This window comes from Pinus tabuliformis, chromosome 1_2, assembly GCF_031772625.1.
Source record: "Pinus tabuliformis cultivar Carrire ecotype Pingquan chromosome 1_2, CPIR1, whole genome shotgun sequence".
Taxonomy (NCBI): Eukaryota; Viridiplantae; Streptophyta; class Pinopsida; order Pinales; family Pinaceae; genus Pinus; species Pinus tabuliformis.
In genome coordinates, this window is record NC_142298.1 from 1040271755 (window position 1) to 1040297693 (window position 25939).

The 25939-nt window shown below is 36.0% G+C and overlaps 1 protein-coding gene across 3 annotated transcripts; it reads left to right on the top strand.

Moving 5' to 3' along the window:
* The first annotated feature begins 5248 nt into the window (after nt 1-5248).
* LOC149209688 (aldo-keto reductase family 4 member C10-like) lies at nt 5249-21980 on the top strand. Of its 3 annotated transcripts, none has more exons than XM_089396470.1 (4): nt 5249-5714; nt 5824-6783; nt 8648-8902; nt 21371-21980. In XM_089396470.1, the coding sequence occupies exons 2-4, from the start codon at nt 6202-6204 to the stop codon at nt 21608-21610; spliced, it is 1077 nt and encodes a 358-aa protein (XP_089252596.1). In that variant the 5' UTR covers nt 5249-5714; nt 5824-6201; the 3' UTR covers nt 21611-21980. The 3 variants fall into 3 exon arrangements, with proteins under 3 accessions (XP_089252596.1, XP_089252597.1, XP_089252598.1); XM_089396471.1 differs by having other exon boundaries at nt 5830-6783; XM_089396472.1 differs by lacking the exon at nt 5249-5714 and having other exon boundaries at nt 5723-6783.
* The last annotated feature ends 3959 nt before the right edge of the window (nt 21981-25939 follow it).

The following is a 25939-nucleotide window of genomic DNA, read 5'->3' on the forward strand; positions in this document are numbered from 1 at the left end:
TCATGTTACAAGTTTATGTTTAACTTAAAAAGCGAGTTCTTACAAAATTTAGGTTGGGAGATATATTTGTATAACTCTCCATATATGTGAATAACATTGATAAAATGAAATGTTTCAAAATGATGCGCTAAAAGAAAGTTGCCAGGTTAAAAAAAAAAAAAGTAGTATCGATTCATCTTAATTTAGATCTTTTAATTACTAATAAGTTTGTACTCAAAGAGTTATTGTGTTTTCAATACCTTCCAACTTCAATTACATTTAAGGCATTCCAATTATGATGTTACCTTATTTGGAACATATATTTCAATAGGCCTAGATGCTTGTGTGACATTCAATTCTTTACTCTTTGTGAAAGAATGGTAATGAAGTCTTATTAAATAAAATATAGCCTTCATAAAAAATTCCATGATTTTTTATAGTGCAGTAATGTAAGTAATTTTGTTGTTGTAGATCACAAAACAAGTGTCAGAGATTTAGACTCCTTTATTTTTAGGTGCCTCCCCTACAACATCAAAGATTTGGACTCCTTTGTTTTTTAGATGTCCCCCCTACAACATCAAAGATTTAGATTCCTTTGTTTTTTAGGTGTGTCCCCTACAACATCAATAAAGATCCACCTAGCCCCTCTCATACCCAATTATCTCACTCACATTGTGGATACAACATGCTCAACCATAGGCCAAATTGTTGGGAATCATGGTTGTCGTTAGACCAAAACCTACAAGTGTTAGTCAATGATTGCATTGCTTGAGATAAGGATCCATGAGAGGCAATTAGTCCATGTCATGAAACATAGAGGGAGCATTGGTTTGAATGTCCAACAATCTCCCCCCTAGCGCGCACTGGGTGTGTATAGAAATTTTGAGTTGTGCTCGGATACGACTTGTTGGGAGTCACGATTGTCATTAGAGAAGAACCTATAGATGTTAGTCAACAATCGTATCACCAAAGATAAGGATCCACAAGAGGTGGTTAGTCAATGTCGCAAAACACAAGGGGAAAATTGGTTTATCCAATGTCTAACAAAAAGACGTGGGTTTGAGAAAAGCATGAATGTCGACACATTTTTCTCTGCCCGCAACATGTAAAGACAAAACCCTAATCTTGACATTAGTCATCTTTGAGACTTTGGAGCTCCTTGATCCAACAAAATAATGGTTAAAAGTAGCATATAGTTAATGTCATTGCTTTAGTCATTCATTGATGCCAAATGCAAAGTGATAATGACAAGTCTCTATCTACCACTGTGATGATTGTCTAGCGTTTCTTCTCGGGTGTCATGCCCTTTTTTAATGTTGTTTCAAGGTTTTGATATTTTTGGGCTTATATTTAGACATGACTATATGTGTTGAGTTTTTTTTTTTGTGATTGACTTCCACTTATCATGAGTTGAATGATGTACTTTACTATTTGAAATAAAATGCAACTAACACATTCAAATTGGATTCCCTTTTCTAAGAAATTACGACTAAGAATATCTGTCACAATTAACATACTTAAGACTTATATTTAAGTCTGACTATTATTGTGTGTTAACATATCCACAAACATAAAACACAAATACACAAATATATTATTAACAAAACTTAGACCTCATTAAAAACAATATCAACTAATTTAATGATTTTCATAAACTAATATCACACCATTAACGTTAACCCAATCTAACTTTCTTAATTAAGATCAATCCAATCAAATTTCCTTTATTCCAAACCATTTTTGTTAATACTAATATTGCATGCACAACCCACTTTTGTAATCCATAAAGGTAGTCTAATATCCTTTATTTATAATGGAAATAAGCTTTCATGAAAAAGATTGGAAGTGGGTTTATGTGAAGAGATATTTGATAGGAAATTTAATGTTTGGATATAACATTTCTTAATCTAATTTTAATATAATTATTTGGAAAGCAACTTTGTGACATGTTTTCAAACGCTTAATTGAGCATCTAGACACGTGTCAATGGCAATAGTCTTGGATATACGCTGAAGTGGTTGGTGACATGATAGAGTCACATTTAGTATTTTAATTATTTAAAAAAAAAATCTGTTTGACATTTTACCATGTGCCAAGGGGATGATAGAGACATCATCAATTCAATAATCCAAGACGAAAATCTTGACAAAACTATAACCTTATTTGTCCTAATGTGAATAAACTAAAGTGCACAGCTAATGGAGAACAACTAGCAATAATGGGAAGATGAGGACCAAAACAAAAGTCTCACACCGGGGTTCATGGTTTGTTGGTTGGTTGGTGTGGGGTAGACTTTAAGATCCCGTGATAAGTAAGATCATTAGAATATTTGTTAATATAGAGATTAAAACTTAATTAGTGTGTCTGTGTTTATATATATATATATATATTTTCTTTTTCTTTTTAGAGATGATTTTATTTAATGGAGTTGTCTATAACGTGATTTTTTGGACATTTCGGTGACGGAATCCGACGGAAGAAATTGAGGTTAAATCTTGATTTGTTGCAATTAAAATGGTTTTTTAACTGCATATTTGGATTCAGCACCCTGGAAAACCCCTGTGACGCTTTGATTGTGCAGAAACTAGCTATCAAACTTGCAATTCCAATAAATTGCTGCCGGATTTTGACCGAAAGACCCACCGAAAAGACATCCAAAAAGTCGCATTATAGACAACTACTTATTTAATTGATGGATAGGAATTTTGAATATAATATTTTAATTTATTTTAAGAAAATGAGTAGAAATATATAAATTTTGTTTTATGAAAAAATAAATATATTGTAATGATTGGGTTTCCAATTTTTAACTTATTCAATGAAGTATTTCATTAATTTATGATATTTATTGATTTAGCGTTTAAGGTTTAGTACTAATTGTGATAATTAAAGCATTGTAAAGATTGAGTTTGTTCAATTTTAAACTTATTCAATAAAGTACTCCATTAATTTATAACATTTAATGATTTAGAGTTTAAGAATTAATATTTTTTATGATAATTAATGAAATAAGAAATACAATATATTTAGGGTTTCCAATCATAATGCTAAATTTTAAGTTGATATATTTTGAAGTTATTTTTATTTAATATTTTTGTTGGAATGGTTGTATTTCATATTAAAAAAAAAATCACTTCAAAATGATAATGTTGTTATAATTGAATTATTTATGAGGTGTCGATTTTGTTGACATCAATTTTTTTGATGATGCAAAGTTGTTATTGCCTATGAGTCTTCAAATCAACGCATTTTACTTTGATCACAATCCCACCATTTTTTAATTGAAAATGAGAATTTATGGAGAATCAGTAACTTCAAAACATCGACTGCCAAGATTACACCAGATACAATTATTTCATAAATATTGGAATGAACCAGTAACAACATCTCTCTAGAGACTTGGACACACATCTAGGGAAACAAATTGCTCACCAAATCACTCTAGCTAAGATCCTTTGACTTGACCTCAATCCAATTTAATCCCAATAGATATAAATATATTTCTAGCAGTGGTTCATGAGGTTTTGGGGGAAATAAGTCTATGTTTCTAATGAAAAAAGAAGAGTTGTTATTCCTAAAGAAAATATCCATATTTTGAAAACATCACACTTTGTAGATGAATCCATGTGCAAGTGTTTGATGAATTTTATGGAAGAAATAAATAGATGAAAAGTAGGGTAACTAGAAAACAAAATAGATCATTTTCAATGAGCCAAATTCAATCCAAGGCACTTGAATATACAATCTTTCCTAATGACATATATTGATCCAAATGCATAGAAAACCCTCAAGGCCCTTTGTAACACACAATATCAACAATTAGATTTCACCATTTTAATAATGCAAAATTGTGTTTGCCTAGAAAATCATTGGAAAGGAACATCTAAGAAGGTGCATTCATTGACTTTTTATCTATTTCATAGGTGAATGTGTTTTGCTCATTGGAGATGGTCAAACTCTTGCGGCATGCCACTTTGAAGATTCATAGGTAGAACATGGAATGTGGTCATAATGAATTTTCATTATTTTAACAATAGATTGTAACTTAACGAGCTTATGACTACCTATAAGAAGCACAATGAGTTTCACAACCTTGGTTAACGTTCCGCTCTCATGGACTTTGTTTAACACATCAATATAATTATGGGGTGTCTACATGTGGGAGTTGAAAATGTGGCACTAAGAGGCAATGACCCATGTCTACATATTATGCACCCACCCCCATGATGACATTCTCCTTGAAATGGATACAATAGATGAAGTTCCATTTACACATGTCATTCATAATACATCGAGGTACCCATGGAAGATAGCATTGAACTTATGGCACTAGGGAGTTATGACTTGCATGCATATATTCTATGCCATTCTATGTTTTCCTCAAACTCACAATTTGAGTAGGTTGGTTTAATATGGACTAATATATTAATGATAACCTATCACATTTAACACAAATTTGATTTTCAACACATTCTTACCTTAATTTTACTTGAATTTATTTGGAAGACATATTTCAATAATTTCAACATTTGGCAAAATTTCCCTCCACTTTCTTAAAAAACCTAAATCATAACCCAACTTACATAATCAACAACTGTCAATAAAGATTACAAATATTATAAGTTTAAGATTCTAAATTATTTTTTTTTGTAAATATTAATAATTTTTTTTTAAAAACATCTTATAAAAAAATGCTTTCTCACTTTTTGTAAAGAGAATATCTACTTAATCCATTAATGTAAATTAAATACACCTTAAATATAAATTAATATATCTCACTAAAACAAAACATAACCAAATATCCAACCACATCAATAAACAAATCTTTTAATATATTACTTTATTTTAATATAATAAGTTAATTTATATAATTAAATGTTATAAATTATAAATAACAAAAATTTGAATGAAGTCTTCAAATTACACATTCTTAAAACCATAATATATGCTACTTGATTTTTGATATAATAAATTAATTTATATAATTAAATATTATAAATTATAAATAAAAAGAATTACACATCCTTAAAATTATAATGAGTTGATTTCAATTTATGTTTCCAATAAATTAGATTATCAAGAGTACAACTCATTAATACACTTAGAAATACCATGTTGAAAATAATTTTATCCCAAGATAATGCAAAAATAAACAACAAAACATTATTATGACACCTCAAAAAAGTCAAATAAGCGGACCCCACCTCAAAAACATGGGAAGGAACGGGATCTCATATATTATCACATCATGTGTTCTTTGAAGATTGATATTTCCTTTTTCACCAGTGTAGCATATTCTTCCATGCAAAGAAAAGTATCCATAGACCAAAAAACGATGATGATATGGACAAATCTGCAGACAAACTGCCCCTCAACGGTATTCACAGGTAAAAGTGCTCGTAAGGAGACCCTGGAAAATTTCTTTGTTAGACCCATTGTAAACTTCTGGTTACAAGACATGGAACCCATCGTTTTCTCAACAACATTCGATGCTGAGTTCATCTAGATATCAATGGGCACATTGCTTAATTCACAGCTAGATTTGGTGGGACATTTGATCGTCAATGGATGGCTGTAAATTATGAGGATAACTGGGGAAAGGGAAAAAGTTTGTTGGTCGTAGGAAAATTCACAGTAAAATCGCCATATGTTTGGGACAGCAGAAGACTTTGGGGCATACGGGGATCTTTATTGGGATCTTCAAAGCCAAGTTTGACTCGTCTTTTCTAGGGCAGGTAAGCCGATTTTAGATGGATGTTTGTTTGACCCTGTTTTCCTTTATTTGTTTATGAATTTATTTTTCAAAATCTTGGAAGGATTGTTGGAATTTTTTAACCTGTGAAGGTACAGAACGATGGCGTTCATTCAACTACTTTGAACAGCAGACTTTGGAAAAAAATCGGATCCTATCCACATATCGGTTTCTAGACTACCCAGCAAAAAGCTCATTCAGGATACCTAATGTTAGACAGACCTCAATTCAGAGATAATTTCTAATTCTTTCTCATTGAATTCTCGTTTCTGCAAGAATTTGGTGTCCACACAACAGAGGAAGGCAGACACCCATTTGGTATAAGGTGGGAAAACAGAAGAAAGGCGGATTTCTAGCGAACCATTGATTGTATAAAACCTGAAGGGTTACAGAGATTGTTGTGATTCCGAGTTTTAATTTTTGTATTGGGTCAGTATTCGATTGATTCATATATACACAACACTTATAGAATGAGGGCAAAGGGGAACAATAGCAGTATGCATCATTTTGTATTGAATACAGGGCACAAAATCCCAGCTGTTGGCCTGGGAACATGGCAGGCTGATGGGGATATATGTACTGAAGCTGTTAGGACTGCTCTGAAGGTTGGGTACCGTCATCTGGACTGTGCCCATCTCTATGGAAATGAGGTTGAAGTAGGCCAGGCATTGGCAGAAGCGTTGAGTGGAGATGTGCCTGGACTCAGGAGAGAGGATGTTTTCGTGACCTCAAAGCTGTGGTGCACCACAAATGCCCCTCGGAGGGTTGAGACATCTGTTAAGGTATGCTTGAAGAACCTTGGGGTGTCATATCTGGATCTGTACTTGGTGCATTGGCCTGTGACTTTCTCCTTCGGGGATGCCACAGATCCTCCTAGGAAATCTGGCGCAGAATTAAGGATGCGAACTTCACATCGGCTGAAAGCAACATGGCAGGCCATGGAGTGTTTGGTGGAGAAAGGGCTCGTGAATGCAATCGGAGTCAGCAATTTCAGTATACAACAGATAGAGGAATTGCTCACCTTTGCCAAGATAGTTCCTGCTGTAAATCAGGTACTTGATTTTCTATTCTTCCCATCTTCATGGAAATTTTTGCATAGAATTCATCTTGTTTCTTCTCTTTGCTAGTCTTACTGTCGTGTAATGGGCTATAAAAACAGAAGAAAAACAGTCAAACTACTGTGAATCCAAGATGGCTTCATACCCTTCGTTTGCAGCAAAGCATTACAAGATTGAAGAACACACAATGTTACTTAGAAAGGCATATTTTTCTGTTGTTCTAGAATGCGCAAGAGCCGCTAGGCATCTTGATTTGTCTATCTCTGTCAAGACTGAAAGAGCAAGATCAAATCAGGGGTTTTAAAGAAGAGTCATTCTTTTCTGAAAATTTAAATAGGAGGTGATGAAGACATTGAAGCATATTGCACAGGAAAAAAATGAATCTACTAATCTAGCTTTGGAGCGAGAAGTAGCAGCTGGGAATTAGGCTACTGAAGCACCTTGTATACAAGAGAGACAACTGCTTCCAGCTATTTCCTTAAACTTTTTTGCGTTTGTACCAATTATCCTTTGCAATATAGTTTTCCATTGATTCTACTTATATTTTACCTGCAACAAGTTTCACTGGCTATATTCCAAATACATGGATAGAATTCTTTGTTGATAACACAAATGACTACGAAAATTGAAACTAATGGCATCCACTATGCAGCAGCACAAAAATTATAGACTCTCTAACCCAACTGTCTTATGCATGATTAGGTAATAATAAATACAGGGCAACTAAAAAGCATTAGACAGGTCTAAATTTGTTAGACAAAACCGACATCTGTTTCAAAGTTCAAAGTATAAATTTATAAAGGGTTGATTCCTTGGCTTTATTCAGTTCCTCAGTCCCTGAAGACCATTTTGACTCCCTCTAGCAAGCTGTTATTCAAGCCTGCAAAAAGAACCATGGAATTGTATTAAAAATATCTGTGCCAGAGTTGCTGAGAAATTCCTAAGCCTACGATTTCAGCTTCCTGATGTTTGTGCTATTAGACTGGTTAAATGAAGATATGATGAGGTCCATTTTTTCTTTGCATCCCTTGTGCAGGACAATGGATTTAAAAAAAATCATTGTAAACAACCTCACTGTTCTTGGTAGTAGCTGTAGAACTCCTGAAGAAATGAAAGTGGCAGTTAATAGATCTTTCAGAAAAAATAGCTTACAAAGAAAATGGTTTCTCGCCAATGGCCATTTCGAACTGTTTGTCAGGTTGCTCGATATTGGAAAGTTACAAAACCTGCTTCTGATTCTATGAAAGCTAGCCCCTCTTGATGTGATCAGACTTATTCAGGTATCCCAGATCTTGACAATATTGTGTATCTTGCAGTTCTTATCATGTTCGGATAAAGTAACAAGTGTATTGCATCCAACATTGAATAGAAATAACATTTGAACCCTTCTAGGGCTTGAAGTCTTCATTTTAGAATCTTTCGGAAGTAGGCACATTATGCCAAATTTGAGTGGATGGACCCTCAATTAAGTCTATTTTATTTGAAGATGAACAAAATCTTAAGCTCTCCACATGATTGAATATGGCTATCTGCAACTGGGATTGCTGAATTTTCAGTTGTCTTTAAAATGAACGGATTATGGCAGGACATTTATACCAGATATCAGAAACAAACCCAATTTATAGAGAGAAAAATTTGAGGCCATCAACTATTAGTCTATTACTGCTAATATCATCAAACATTTTCTTAGCTGTCATGTTTCCTGCTTTGCCCAGCAAAAAATTCCCAACCATTTTGTGTTGATCCAGCCGGGAACTGGGGCTTCCTTAACTTCTTCCAACCAAGGAATAGCTGATATATATATTTTTTTCTTCTTGGTAGTTTGTTCCTCTTAGGAAAAATGTTCTTTGATTTGCAGGTGGAGTTGCATCCTTTTTGGCGCCAAGATGATCTTGTAAAATTTTGTCAAGCAAAGGGTATTCATGTATCAGCTCATACACCTTTGGGTGTTCCTGCAAGCAATCCATTGAGTAATGATTGTGGGTCAAGTGGAGAGGATGAATGTGAGACACCTCGAATTGCATTCAGAAGGTGCAGGTCTGTTCATGCACCAATGCTTAAATCATCTGTAGTAGCAGACATTGCAGCACGTCTCCAGAAGACTCCAGAGCAGGTGTGTATTTGATGATTTGATATTTTTGCACATTGATGCACAAAGATTTTATTTGTGTAATATGTTTCAAAATGGAATTCCTTGGATTTTTGAACGTTTTATTTAAGAATGGTGTAATTTTCAATGCGAGTCTGCCTATCCTTAAAAGTACACATTCCCACAATTTATGCTAAACAGCTTAAATGTGCAGTTCAAATACATCCCTATTCTACTGTGTAACGAAGTGTATGTCTTCTTGGTCGAGAGAAAAAGAGAAAAAAATAACTCAGCAGAATTCATTAGGTAAAATAACTATTGCCCTGGGGCCTGGTACCACCGAATGGCACAAAAGAGCAGATCTCATTAGATAAAATCATAGTTTCCATGCTTCTTCAAAATGCTCAACCCCTGCATTTGGCAAACCTGTGATTTGACTTGTGCTTTATAAAATGCATGGAATACAAAACTGTTAATTTTCAGGTTATGGTAAGCAGATTCTGTTTGCATAAATTCAAACTGTAGAACTTAGGAAACTTCAAACTGATAAACTCCCATAAAAACTGCAAAATCTGAACGCTAGATTCTACAAACACGTCACACTGAAAACACTAACAGGTAGTACAAATCTGAATCACCCAATAAGACCTCTATTCTATTAATTGAAAGACATACAATGCTATAGCTCAAAACTCAAAATTTCTTGCCATCTCAGGCAGATTCTGCACCCAGAAATTCCAACTTAAAACTAGGAAATTTTAGACTGAAAAGTCCTAAAAAAACTTCAAAATGTGGATGCTAGATTCTACAAACACATCACACTGAAAACAGGAACGGCTAGTACAGATCTGAATCACTCATCACACATCTGTATTTTATTAACTGAAAGAAATACAATGCCATAGCTGGAAACTCAAAATCTCTAACCATCTCAGTGGAAGATCTCTCTCATCTTTATAGAATAAGAAGGCAAGGGTTTACAAAAGGTATGATCCACCCCTATGGGGCACCTAGGCTAGGCAAGGAAACCCAAGGAAACCCTAACCCTAAAACAGTCTAGAGAAGTGTACCCTCATTGCATGGATAAAGCTGCTAGGATTAGTGCACCCCAACAAGAGAACACTACACACATCCATGCATGCACCCTCCATGTGATCTATGCCACAGCTTTTGGACCAAATAACCCTGTTACAATAATGCAAAGTGCTTAAACCCGAAACTTCTCTATTTACTTGCTTTCCTAACTTATACTGAAAATAGAACATCTCTTTTAATTCTGGAAAATGCATGCACCCTCCTTGTGATCTATGCCCCACCTTTTGGACCAAATAACCATGTTACTATAATGTAAAGTGCTTAAACCCGAAACTTCTCTATTTACGTGCTTTCCTAACTTATACTGAAAATAGGACGTCGCTTTTAATTCTGGAAAACATACTATACTGGAAATCAACCAAGTTTGGCCTGTGCTAAATGTGCACCTCTACCTGTCTCCAAAACTGTGCTTTCTCATCCTCATTAAAGCACCATATCCACCCTGCTGTGCCCACATCTACTCTTTTGTGCATAGGTATTAAGAGGATTGAGGATTTGCAGCAGGTGCTGAGGTTGACATGGATTGAGAAACATAGGTAAACTTTAACAGTCCCACTTTGTGATGAAAGTGTTCACCACCAAGCCAAGGCTCTCCTTCAGCCTCTCAAGCTTCCCCTCAGCCAGGTCCTTTGTCAAAATCTCTGCAACTTATGAATTTGATGAAAGAACTGCTGCTCCCCTTTGAACCCAGTCTCTAACGAAATGGTATCAGATATCTATGTGCTTGGAGTGATAGTGAAATACTGAATTCTTAGAGAGTCTGATAAAACTCTCACTGTCACAGTATACCACAGTGGGCTGCAACATCTTGCTGATCAATTCTATTATTAATTTGTGAAGCCATATGACTTCACAACAAGCATAGTTGGCTGCTATATACCTTGCCTCTGCTGAACTGACTACAATTGTTGCCTGCTTCCTATTGAACCAGGTTAGCATGCTTGTTTCCAAGCTGAAACAAAAACTTAAAGTCCTCCTAGCACTTGCATCTCCTGCTCAATCAGAATCATCAAAACCATGCAACAGCAATTCACCATGCTCCACTTACCTCAAGCAATAATGAATTGTGCCCTTCAAGTTTCAAAGCACATGCTTTGTAGCAGTCTAATAATTTTCCTGGGTTCAACCATGAACTGGTCCAAAGTATTTATTGCAAAAATATATCTAGGCTAGTATTCACTCGATACCTAAGGGAACTAATCAACTGCCTATAAGCAGAAGGATCTACCAAATTTGAGTATAAATCAGCCTATAACTTCAAATTCCAAGCCAGAGGAGTGGCCAAGGGTTTGCAATCCAACATCTAAAATATCATCAAGATCTCCACTGTGTACTTCCCTTTCCCAAGAAAGACCTTAATTAACCCTGTGCTGTTTCTAGATCCAGAAAATAATGCATAAAACCAATGTCCTTCATGTCAAAATTGTGGACCAACTCCACCTTTCACCATGCAATGAACTTCATAGAACTACTCGCAAATATCAATGCGTCTACATACAAATCAAAACATGCAGGTGGATTTTATTGAATAAGTAATAAAGGTTAGGATTTGCAGTAGTCTCGGTGAAGCCCAATTTAGGTACTTTTCAATGCTATAGCACCATTGACGTGGTGCTTGCTTCAACGTGTAAAGGGACTTCTTCAACTTGGACACATGGGTATTTCACCCATGCATCTCAAAACTCCTCGATAATGTATACTTTCTCCTCAATCAGAGCATTAAGAAATGGTCTTTACATCTATCTAGTATAAAGACCAACCAAAAATTGATGCTAATGGACATAATGATTCTGATGGAAAACTGCCTGGCAGCTGGAGCAAAGGTCTCTTCATGTTCAACTCCTCTCTGGGAGAATCCTCTCACTACAAACTTTGTGTTTCATTTCTATATGCTTCTACCAATTGCATGCTTCACCTTGTACAACTACCTAGAGTCAATCACTATTCCCACTTCTCAACACAATATCCCAGACATTGTTTTTTATGATGGAGTTATATCCCTCCACCATAGTATCCCACCATAATTGCTCTGCATTTATCTTCTCAAAGCTTGATCTTTTAAGTCACGAAAGCCTCCTATGATGCAAAGGAGGGTGAATATGTTATATCTCATGAGGACACCATCTAGAATGTAAACAGCTATACTGCATGCTTCTGCCCAAAGACACATTGGTAGATCTAGATCATGAATCATAGCCTTGGCTGTCTCTATGATGGGGCTATTCTTCCTCTCTGCAACCCCATTGTACTAAGAGTTGTAAGGTACTGTCTGTGCCCTCTTGATTATTTCTTCCATTGCAAAAGGCATCAAAGTCCTTGGAGGTGAACTCTGCACCATTTTTAGACGTCATGAACTTAATATCTTTACATGTCTGATTCTCCACAAGAGCTTTAAACTCTTGTAACTTGCTGAAACTTTATCCTTGGTCTTCATAAACTAAATCCAAGTTTTCTTAGAGCCATCATCAACTAAAGAAACATAATAAATGTTACCTGTCAATGAAGCTGATGCCCATGGTCCACACAACTGAATGGATCAGATCAAGAATCCCTCTTGATCTATGCTCATTGCTTAGGAAAACAATCTTGGTATGCTTGCTGAGTGCATAGCTCTTGCACAACTCTTGTCTTCTCGATCTTGAAGTCTGACAATCCCTGTGTCATGTACTCCAAGAGAGGTAATGCTCCATTGTGCAGGTGACCAAATATTTTGTGCTAAAGCTCACACGAATTGTTACTAGCATGCATTAAAGTGGCATCTTTGATTGGATCAACAAGCAAACCTATACAGACCAATCTTGTTCACACGTCTAGGCAAAACTCAACTAGGAATACGGTCACGATCAATGATAATGACTTGTTGATATGATCAAAATCAGCTACACATCTAAGATTTTTTTCATTGCTGGCACTGGAAGAAGATTCTTTGTTAAGCCAAGAACATATATAAGACATCATCTAGCTCAATAAAATCACTTGGGGGCATGCAGAGTGAGACAGAACTCACTCTAGTAACCACATAAATGGCATCATTGCCCAACTCCACCTGTATGCCTGCCCCCTACTCCTAAAGTTTGCTGAATGCCTTCTTATTGAAGGTCATATGTCTGGATGCAGTACTATCCGCATACCATTGAAGACTAGAAGCAGTATTATTGGAAAGGCATGAAACCATGGGGAAGGCTGTATCAAGCCTAGATGTTAACTCTTCCATTTGGGCTGAAGCTTCTGCCACCATTTTCCCTTCTCCGTCTTCCTTTTAGGACACTGAGAAGCATAGGGGTCCATCTTGTGGCACTCGAAGCACTTTACATAACTCAAGTCTTTCTTGCCCTGGTTCAAAGAACTTGAATCTTCCTACTTTCCCTTTTGAGCCTTCCTGAGTCCTTTCTTACCACCTTCCCTAGTTCAAAGAACTTGAATCTTCTTTCTTTCCCTTTTGACCCTTCCCGAGTCTTCCTTGCTTACCACCTTTCCTCATCTTCTTGATGAGGGATAGGTTATGACTCTCCTCCACTCTGGCTGAAACAGTGTCCAGTTTGGTCTCCACCTGGATGAAATTATTTTGTTATCACCAGAAATTATGGTCCTGTAAAAGGTAAGTGGAGTCCGGATAACTACAAGAAACTAGCCACTGTCGCCTTGTTTGATTCCTCTCACTTAGAAAGAAGTTAGTGCATGTTAACTTCAGGTGCTTATTCCTAGATGATCTAAGGGGTCAATTACAATTAACTAATGTTTACTATTTAGTAGTAAAGCTGCTCTTCTGTGTAAAAATACGAGAGTAAATTGTGTGGGCTGCTAGCTTAAAAATGCTAAAAGTACACAGAAAACAACTCAAAAAATACCAAGCTGGGCATGCAAACCAATGCAAAACTATGCTGAAAACTATTAATTGCCATGTAAAACAGAGTTGAACAACAAACTGTTCACTATGTTTATGTAGGAAATAACTAATTAAATGTTGATTTTGTATTTTAAATGTTTTCCTGTGCATGCAATTGAGAAAGAGGTACAAGTCTTTTTTCTTTCTGCAGTAAGTATGGAAAACTAGCAAGTGTTTTTTTTGACAGGAAACTGAAGAAAATGAATGAAAATCAACTGATCTATTGATCTATATACCTAAGAATGCACAAAAAATGAGTAAAATTGAATAAGTTTGTCTCTAATGGTTAAAGTAACCAGGTAAATTGACCGATGCCTTATATCAAGTCTAATAAATTAATAATGAATGTAAAAAGGGCAAGTTTAAATAGCATTCACAAACCATTGATGCTGAATGATGGATTTAGTAGACAGTAGATTTATTTGTCTTTTTTAGTTTAGGATTTAGTTTCTAGAACTTAGGAGTATTTTATCTTTATTATGGCTTATTCTGTAAACATAACATGACAGTTTAAGTTCTAAGTTTGAACCTACCTTTTGAACTGTTGATTGCATTTTGCAACTCCTTGGTCGTGAATATGATGCTTTGTTTCATTTCGTGGATGATGTTATCGATTACAATTTGTTGATGGCAAATATTATCTGTTGAAACTTGAAGGTTGATGTTATGGTTGATCATTTGATGACAATGATATAACTGCTAGATGATTGATGCTATATGTGTATTGAATGGTTAATAGTTTAATGATGATCATTAATCCAATAGTTAAATCTATGTTTTATGCTTTTTGAATATATATGCATCAAAATATATTAAAATATATATTATATAAAAAGCACTCCGCTTTCAAAAGTTTTTTGAAAATTGGCATTTCTTACTTCCCATTTTTGTTTCACTTTCGCTCCCAATATAGTAGAGTAGCATTTTGCAAGAAATATTCACACTTTGGCTCTGAGTGATTAAGTAATTGTATGTATCCTGAGCTGTCTCCTTCTCCTTGACATGATGGATAAAGTGGTCCTTCACAAAATCATGGATGATATTTTAATCTTTGGCCTCTTTTTTGTCGTGTTTGGCCAATTATGTGGGATTGATAGTGTTGATGTTTTGGGTAGCATATTCTCATGTGTGGTGCAAGTGGGCTAATTGATGGGGCTTTGCACCTATAGACCCATGGTATTATCCATGGTATTTTGATGACCCATGATATTAGCCATGGTATTCTGATGACCCATGGTATTTTGACAACTCATGGTATTGACCCATGGTATTGCACCCTTTGGAAATTTATAAGTACAAGGGTGACTGTATCCTTCCCCTCAACAAAACACCAATGCTCAACGTCCTCCAGTCACATCTACAATTTGCACTTCAGGTTTAAAGTTGGAAGCACCTTCTAGATGGTTATACTCTTTGAGACAGACTAGTCATACCTGCAACACTTGGAACACACCGCAGCCAACAAGTCAGTCAGAAAGGACAAATCAAATCGGCAACCTATCACAGGTGCAGACCACCTCTCTCAAGGATAAAACAACATTCCAATCATTAGAGTGCCACTTGCATCCCACCGACAACTCCCTCATAGTTCCAACTTCCAATTGCCTATCTCAGGCACAGCTGGCTTCACTCACTGAAGACTCTTGGGCATCGCACCCGCTGAAAACCTCCAACAGCTTCTTCTTATGGGCAACTAATCTTTCCATACACGGATTCCTGGAAGATTTCAGAAATGACCTCTTACAATGCTAATTTTGAGATCGTGGTAATCAGGTTCTGCACTCAGTAATTCAAACCCTGAAATTAGGAATACATTGAAAACACAATCAGCTAGTACAAATCTGAATCACTCAATCACAAATCTGTATTCTACTAGCTAAAAAGAAATTTAATGCTGTAGCTTGAAGTTCATAATCTCTAACCATATAAGTGGAATACCTTGCCCATTTTTTATAGAATAGAAGGCTAGGGTTTACAAAAAGTATGAACCAACCCTGCGGAGTGCCCAGGTTAGGTAAAGAAACCTTAATCCCAAAACAGTCTAGAGAAGTGTGCCCATCTTGCATCAATACTTCCAAGATTAGTACATCCCAACTGAAATAGATTGCACATTCATGCATGAGCCCTTCTTGGGATCTATGCTTCACCTTCTGAAATAGATAACCTTCATTCAAAGTACCTAAACTGGAAACTGCTCTATAGATGCACTTTCCTAACTTAAAACTGAACCCATACTGAAAGTAATACTGCTCTTTTAGTTCTGGAAAACATATTAAATTGGAAATCAACTGATCCTGGTGCATGCATGTACCCTCTACCCCTTTCTGTAACTGCGCTTCCTCATCCTCATTAAAGCACCTCTCTGCTGTATCCACATCTATACTGCTATGCACAGGAATCAAGAGGAACGAGGATCTACTGTAGGTGCCCCTCTGCTGAGGGTAGACACAGACTGAGTGACACATAAACTCAACAAAAACATGAAGCTTACTTTCAAAATCTAGACAAAATATAAACATGTTCATTTTAACTAGAAGTCAATTATATAGAATGATGGACAAATGCAGGAGTCATTTGGTGAAATTATAGTGCATGTTTTTACAAAGATTTGTGCAAAACGTGTTTTGATGTGGCAATAAGTAAAAATAAAACTATGGAAAAATATTGTAGAAGTGCGTTTGATGATATTAGAGCATGTATTGACAAGGGCAGCTTTGAAACAACTCTGAACTCTGTATGCTTTATACAGAACTGGTTACTAAGAACAAGTTTGTAGCATTATAAACAAGACAAGTGAAACAGACAGAATTTCAGTGTTTCACTTTCTTCTTTCTTTCATATTATAGAATTTTTGTGCTTCTTCCACTGTTACACTGCCTTGAATTTGCAATTTGCATTTTCTAACATGTTTTGCCAGCTTCATATCAACCACCTGCATTCAGCACCTGCAACCAACTTATTTAGAAAGCCCACCAGCTGGTAAATTTGGAAAGGGTTTTCATTCTAAGCTGATAGCCTTCATATTGTAGGGGTCAAATTTATTTTAGTGTTTGGCGATTACTTGCATGCCAATGCTTTTTTGGTTAGAATTGAAATATTCGACCTACATGGACTCTGATCTTGCACCGTTATGGCAACATTTCCTTTTTAAACAGCATTTGATACTAAAGTCAGTACAGTGCCTTTTGGCATTTTCTCTTGAGTCTTTCCTAGGAGCAGGCATGTTTTCTTATATCCTCTGCATTTTGTTGTCTCCTTCCTAGATAGCTATGATTTCCCGCCCACCTCCAGACTAGGTGGGTTGTAGAAATGTGGGTGGCTGCTGGTAAGTTCAACCCTAAGCTTACTTCTCTTTCCCTGCCAACGAAAGCAGGGCCATTATTCAGTTCTGTTGCTTTCATTGTATATTTCTGAGTCATATGCCCACTAACCGCGTAACCCCCCGCCGCAGCAGCACCTCGATATGTAACAAGAACCCGTTGTACCTATTCATTATAGCACCCATGCGGACATACATCTCCCCACAGGGCATGATCGATATGATCCAAGGATTCTACTGGGGTGTTGAAAGCATCCTAGTTTCGGAATCCAAGGATCTGAAGGTCAGTATCCCAGATTGCCCGGCCCTCTTGACCTACATCATTGGTCTCAAAAATCCAGTATACACCTTTCAGGATCTAAAGATACTGCTCCTAAAGGAGTTCAGGTCCGTAGTTGTGGGGGGGAAACTGCACTTTATGAAAGTCAAGGGTTGGGGAAAGGTTTGCTCAATGTTTCCCGACCCGGATGTATATCCCGATGCAGATATCTGCATATGGGGGATGTCACCCGAGGAGTACGAAGCTCGGTGTTATGGGACAAGCAAAAAGGTGGGCTTTCACTTGGCCAAATTGATCATAAGCCGGGCATTGAGAAGGAAAGAACCCCCTGTCCCCTCAGCAAGGGCTATTGAAGAACCCCCACGTTCCGCAGGATTCCTGGAAGCTTCTGTAGTTCAAGCACCAACTACACTGGAAGAGGAAGACCAGACCATTTCTCTAGGGGATTCCCCTTTACCCGAACCGAACCCAATTAGTAGTAGGCTCAGTCGGCTCCGTGACTATGTGAAGGCGTTGGGAGCACCTTCTCCCTATTCCGTAGCAGAGATCGGGCCGGAGAGGTTCGAGGTGCTCAAGTGGCTCGGATGCAACCTTACCCGCACCTTTGGGGACGAACAACTCCTCTTATTAGGCCGGGTAAAAGGCGAAATCCCGAGATTCTTACAGCTCCTCGAAATGGCACTAAAGGTTTGCTTCGTTCCTCCTCGGCTAAACAACTGGGAAGGGGTCGATAATAGCAGAGAAGTCACCTTTATTTCAGGAATAGGTCACTTTGCATATTCAGACCGGGCAGAAGAGGAGAGCGCGTGTCAACATTTCCTTTTTAAACAGCATTTGATACTAAAGTCAGTACAGTGCCTTTTGGCATTTTCTCTTGAGTCTTTCCTAGGAGCAGGGATGTTTTCTTATATCCTCTGCATTTTGTTGTCTCCTTCCTAGATAGCTATGATTTCCCGCCCTTTTTCTGGAATATTTAATTTATTGTATATGACGATGGCATTTTCTTGAGTCTTTCCTAGCTATGTGCATATTTTCTTACATGCGCTGCATTTTGTCACCTCATTCCTAGACAGCTATGATTTCCTTCCCTTTTTCTGCAATATTTCATTTATTGTATATGATTATAATGGCTGACAACTTGGCCTGGATTGCATCTCTTTTAGAAATGAAACCATATGAGATTTAACCATATAAATTGTGTTCAACATACTGCATTGGTTGGGAAGCTGTGGCCGACATGCTTACATGATAATGTCTTCCAATAATTATTTGATAGTCATTGGAGTCCAGGTAAAAAGAAAACTGTTGCTTCAGCTTATATCCATCCAGTTTGAGATGGATGCCCAAAACTAGTCAAAGTAGTTCTTCAAGCCAACAATTATCATAGTTTCCCTTGAAAGGGAAAAATATATACTCTAGCCTTGCATAGTTATTCATTTCTGTTCCATAAATATATTAGTTAATTACGACTCCTTTATTACAATTTTATCCAAATTATCACTATGGCTCTTCTTTATTACAGTTTATCCCAATGATCCCTATAATAACAGTTTTATCTTAGTGCAATGATGTTTTGCTGTACATCTCCATGGCATTTTGTACTGCACTTATTTGTATTTATTTTTTATTTTTCATGCAATCTGGTTTATAAACTTTTAGTCATTTCAGCATCTGTCACTAAGTGAATTGTTTTTGGGTACACCTAGTTCGTTCTATAGATCAAAGTGTTATTACACCAGTGATGATATACTTAAACAATTGAAATAGTGCCAGAAGTCCATCGATTGTTGCATATAAAAGAAAAGATAAAAAGGTAAAATTTTCCGTGTCCTTGAATGATCAGTACTTGATCTGTGAGATAGGTAAGGAGTCAGGACCAGGACACTGAAGTACATTAATTTCAAAGTTGAGTTGCTAATGCTTTTTCACTTTAAGCCTATATGGGTCAAATCAAGACGGGTAAGTTATGTCACTCAAAGTCTGTACGACATAAACATAGTTTTGGTTTCTCTTGCATTTGACAGTTTGCCAATCTTGACCGCTTTCCATGTGCTGCATGATATTAAGATAACATTGTATGTGGGACTGAGAAGGGTTGTAGATGGTAACATAGTTCATAATGAGAACTAATAGTAATATGTTAATTACACGGCATATTAGAATTTATATCTGAAATTTCAGGGAAAGATATGTCAGTTCAATGGTTTGGCATATATGAAATATTGATGGAGATGGACAATTATTCTGGTGCTGGGCAAGCAGCAAGCAGGAAGGGGATGAGTCATTAGGAAATTAATATAATTGTATATATGAATTGTCGATGAAGTTAAGAGGAAGAGGACTGGTACTTTTAGTCTTCATTAATATCTTGATAGTGTAATCAGGCCTTGGTCTCCAATAAATGGGTGTGAACTATAAAGATAAACTTCAGTTCTTTATCAGTGTCTCCCTGAACCTTGGAATTCTAATCCAAATTGCATCAATATCATTTGTTGCATAGTGCATGGAAAGATGCATCAAGGCAGTATTTGAGTGCAGCATGTAATTGAAATGGTTCCTTCGATATTTACCAAAATTTATTGAACGATAAAAGAATTCCAATCTCTTGAGGTGACATATAGATAAAAGTTTCAAACAGACTTTTCCTAGTGCTCACTATTGAAATATGAGTCAAATAGGCAAGAAATACACACTGTCATCATGCTGAGCCAAGCAGTGAACAGAGTCACAGGCATTGATAGTATCCACTCATTTCTTAAAGGGAGGCAATTAGAAAACGAGTAATCAAATCACCTTAAGGAATAATGAGGATCTGAATTTCAATATGTAATTGTAGTGGTTCTTATTGCCCTCAATATAATATTGCTGGTATTTTGTATCTAAAATGGAGATGGGATCCTAGCAGAAGAATGAGTTGTTATCATTCTTGCAGTCATTTTACTTCAATTATTATATTGTTTGAAGGCATCTCCTATCATTTTGAGCTTATCTATGTAAATTTTCAGTTGCAGCGAGAGGCAGTGATGTGTTTATGGTTATTGCAGTATAAAATGTTTATTTAGTTAATGCCATGTACAGCAGAAGATTATGATTTAGCTAATGGCATTATGGGGCTACAATGATTTGCGCAGAATATTACTCTTTCTGACACATCAACACTAAATTAAACTGCCTTTTTCCATCGAAAGATGGAGATTGAGAACATTCATAAGAATATCTCTATTTGTTTATTATTCTGACAAGATGCTTCCTATTAACACTATGTAGCAAGCATGTCCTTCCCCATTCTGGGAGTATTAAAACAGATTGTAGTTGATTTACAAAACTCTAGAAAGACCCATTAGGCTGAGAAGCTACAAGTCAGCGTATGTATTCAATTGCCCAGGGCCTGCACCCAGCCTTAACTGGTTACTGCATCAAATGGACTGTTTGCATGCTTGAGATAGTAGGGATTTGAGCCTTGGTGGGACTTATGAAACAACCCTGCCTTACCAACTAACCAAGATCCCATTGACATATCTCATTTTTTACTGGAAAATTTTAACTAATATTAAATAAAGATCCCTTAGCAGGTGCACATGTGAGCAGATAATCATCCCAGGAAGCAGATTTATTTTCTGATGGAAGATATTATACTTATTTCGAAGAGCATAACTGAAGCATTTGGTTTTCTACATTAGTTTATAACTTTGAAGGTTAGAACGATCAAAATAATTAGTGATCAAATATGGATCAAATTGAATATAACTATGTAACTAGAGGAACCCTTTTTCCCCATATTTTCTTTAGTCATGATATTTGCAAAGAATTGCTTTCAATCTCACTAATTTTCTGTTTTGATCATAGAAATAAATCTAGAATCTGGACTTTTTATTTAGAGGAAACTAAAATTAGATGAACTAATGTTTTCAGGTAATTTTACGGTGGGGATTACAACGAGGCACAAGTGTGTTACCTCGCAGCTTAAGACCTGAGAGAATCAGGACAAATTTTGATATCTTCGACTGGTCATTATCTGAAGAAGACTGGAAAAAAATCAACTCACTCGAGCCACAATATCGCCTGATAGACAGTGGGTACTCCTATATATCTGAAGCTGGACCTCTACAAGCAGTTCAAGAGATTGATGATGACGTCGAAGCTGGTATTTGATGGAAATGTTCACATTGTTCTCAAGATTTATGTACTGTAAAAAGTCGATTGAAGCACTCCCGTGTTCTTGCTGTGCTGTTACTGTTCTGTTAAAAATCTAGTTGTATATTTCATCTATTAGAATTTGAACAAATATTTTTATCCACCTGTGTAAGTTTCTCAAGATTTCTCAATAATAAACTATAGCTTCCGAAGGATTGCGACTGATGTGAACCCTGGAATTACTTTTGTACAGCTACCCAATTGTTTCTCTTTGAATTTCCAAATTTCGGAATATGGTTGTACAGAAGATTTTTATTTCAAGTTCAAGGAGCTCAGGGGACCATTTAATAACGTTATATGAGAAAAAGCAGACATGTTTGTCATCCTATCATACGAGTAGGCAAGTCGTTAAAGGATGTCATAGGAATAGAGCTGCAGAAATTTGTTGGCAGAGCATATTTGGCCAAACAAATAAACCGTAGTATGCTTATATTGGTAGTACTTAGATGATCTAGTTTTGATTTGTATTCAAATGGCACTATTCGGATTCTCTTGCTTAAAGTAGCAAAAAACTGCTGACATTCTTATAGGCTGAATATATATGAGTCAGTGAGAGAGAGTGTTTTGGCAAGCATTGTGACCATCCTTTACCAACATGCCATTTTCTCAAAATGGAAAACTTTTCTCTTTTAGTCAAGCCTCATTCAAATTTAATATTTCTTTAGCTTGAATATGACTGCAACAAGTATAAATCCAAAAAGGTTACTATGTTACCCCTTTTACTGTTCTTTTTCGAATCATCTAAATTTTTTATTGTTAGAGTCCCACTGTTTTTTATTCTATCTCTGAACATTCATTATATGCTTGGGATGTTGAAGGCCTGTTGTCTTCCTTCGTCTTACTATGAATTAGCGTATGCTGAACTTATGCTAAAGCAGTCTGACTAACGTGGAATAAATTTCGTAACAATGGATATGCCTTGCTGTTTAGTACAACTGCTTTTTAGGAGAGCATTACAAATACAACCATCACAAGCAAGGGACCCGGAAAGCACACGGGCAGCTTTAATTGAAAGTAGTGCTAGGGTGAGGGAGGATTCTATCACATCAACCAAAAGACTTGCCCTAATATAATAATCATAAAGTTTAGAAGGCATTGAGCACTGCACTGTTTATGTGTGTTGATCCCTTATAAACATGGTCAATTAGGCCTTGGTCCATTTGCAGGGTCACTGTTTCAACTTTCCAATATGCTGGTCGCTGTACTTCATACTTGAGTAGGTTCAGCTTATGGCTCTTGTTAACATCAATACCCTATTGGGAAAACTCGTGTGACTTATTCCACATTTGAGCCATGAATAAAAGGTGTAAGACCTGCCCTAAAACTTTGACCATCGTTTACGCTTGAGCTGCTTACATGGTCATGATGATCCTTTTTTGGAGGGACAAACATTTCATGTAACTTAAGAAAAATTGAACTTTGGGAGGAATATCACCACCCATTATGTAGGTCTCTTAACATTTAAGTCATTTTTAATATGTTCTCTGGCCACAATTTCAAAGCTATCAGTTCAGGAACTTGTGTTGTTTGTGTTCAAACCAACATATGATATGATAATTGCTTTAACAAGATTATTATTGTGAGTGGGGGAGGCTGAAGGGGGAGAGAGTCGTTGGTAAGATGTTAGAGACCTTCTCTGTGCAAGTCATGATTGTAGAGTAGATACACAACTATGAGATTATGCCTTTGCTGAAGTTAGTGCCCTTTTCCCTTAATGGTTGGTTGTTAAACTAAAACTCAGTAGGATGATTGGTGGCCTGTTGGGTTGGTGAATGTAGGGCATTGTTATCATGCCCAGAAGAGTTAAGTCCTTCCACCACCATGTTATCTGGATTCTGCCTGAAGCTCAGTGGATAAAATCCACCTCTTTTGGTCCTTGAACTTTGAGAGGTTGCAGGGTCAATCCACCAGGGCGGCAATCCTCAATTCCTTTTATCCATTTTCCTTCCAAATTTGTCATCCCAACCATGTATGCTTGTCCTTTGTCACGGTCTATTTATTTTGGATGGTTCTGTTGTATAGTGTTCCACTCATCGTCGACAAAATTTTGGAGCCTTTGTAGTGCAATCTATATTTCCAAAGTGCTTTTTTGGGTGATTGGGTACATTAGTGATGCCCCCAAGTTACTATCAGTGGGTGGTTTATGACAGCACAGGAGATACACTTCACGGAAGTGGAACCTCTATCTGGAAAAAAAGCATTGATGCTTGTGCTTGCTAATGTGGCTGGGGTTGATTGCTGGTTTTAAGTGCCTTTCGTGGAATACATGCCCCTTAACGTATACAATAAGTACTGGTTAAACTAAAATCAAGTAAATTACCATATTGAGATACATAAAACCGTGGTTCAAAAATGTTAAATTAACACTTTTGTTTATAAAAAGGTCTACCAATGCAAGTAGAATATGATTGCACATGCGATTTAATAAATTGCTGACTCAAAATTAATATTCTCGAGTGACTTATTATTTGGATTATACAATAATATTCATTAGAACAATGGGCAGAAAACTGCAAAGCACATGCTTGTAAAAGAGTGTTATTTGGTAATATAATGCCCTTTATGATAATCATGTTTTGAGAAATTTCATAATATAATGCCCTTTATGATAATCATGTTTTGAGAAATTTCATTCATTACTCCAATTTTTTTTTAGAAAATTCAGCGATGATTCTTAGAAATTGATTTAGATGATTTTTGTTATATAAGTTTTACATGTTTTTCAGAATTTTTTTTATTGATTTTTAGAAATTTATTTACATATGTTTCAAAGAAATCAAATCTCAAAAGTTAGTTTGGTTGGTTGAACCATTTGTCTCAAGTTCAGACCATAGTTTTAAATTTGGTTAAAATTTTGGAGCTTACTAGCATCTATTATCACTAGTCTTTGGTAATTGAACCACTCTCCATATGAATATTATAGAGGATAGATTTTGGCAAATTTCTTTTAAAATAATCATTTAACACTAACATACAACACTCGTATTAATTTTTTTATTTTTATTTTATTTTATTTTACATAAATAATTACCATATCATTAACAAATTCCTTAAAATAAACTTGTTAGGGAGGCTTGAAGTTAATCTAGTTAATCTAAATGTTATAGACATGATGCCTTCCCATCATGCAACATACATGTGCTATGTGCTATTATTATTTAATGAGCTCCTTTTAACTTAAAATGATATTAGAAAAAAAAATGCACCAATAAACTTGTCTTTCATTACCACAATTTGATGAATAAATTAAAGCAACATAAATTAAATATTTGAAAAAATCATGCGTGCAATATAACAATAAATATAAATATCAAGCATGTATATATAAAGTTAAAAGAGTTTTGACATGTATTCACAATGTAATTACATATTTACATGTTAAAAATAAATATGATAAAATAATAATAAGATCATAAAATAGATCTATGCCCTAAAACTACTTTTGTTTGCCTAAGAGCTCGCCTTACTCGGATGTAAGGAAGTATGTTAATGGGCCAAGGCCAGAGGCATATGGCAAGAATGAAAGCCTGCTCCCATATGGACCACCATTGAGTAATTCTGTGGTACGGTTCTCCTCGAATAACGATGAGGAGTCAACTTGTATTAGCATATAACAATTAGTGATAGTTGTCCTCACTGCTGATTTGACAACTGAGTTATGATAGATTTTCTCACTGTGTAAAAAAAATCATAAATAGGTCATTGTCCTTGATAAGTACACCAATGCCAATACGAATAGGGAACACAAGGGTTGCCTCCACAACAATGAGAAAAAAAATATTTAATTAATAAGATCTAAAATCTAAAACTTTGGAGCAAAATACAAAAGTGTGAACTTTTGAGAGCCAAAATCCTAGAGGAATGCCTTCATGAGGGTAAAAGGTATATTAGTGCCCATTGGAGTTTTTTGAAATAGTGACTCAGTAACATCAATATGTGTATCTCTCCTACATCCAAGGTGAAAGAAAGAAATCCTTGATAGATCATTAGCAGAAAGAATTGGAAGCATTGGTCTATGGTGTGTCTTCTTTCTAGAAGAGGCAACTTGTTCTTGATATTTGGAGGAAGCCACTTGTTTGTTGAGGGGGTGTGAGTTGTTTGAATATTTAAGATGAAATCTCTACAAGGGTCTTAAAAGGGTAAGTTGACTTGCTAGTGGGGGTTGAATAGCTCCCTGGGGTTTCATGATTCTAGAAGCTAAACTGTTGCTCTTCCTTGCCTCTTAGTGCCTTTATTCATTGGGACTATAATGATTGAGATATGAATTTGGGTGTTTGTTCAAGGAGT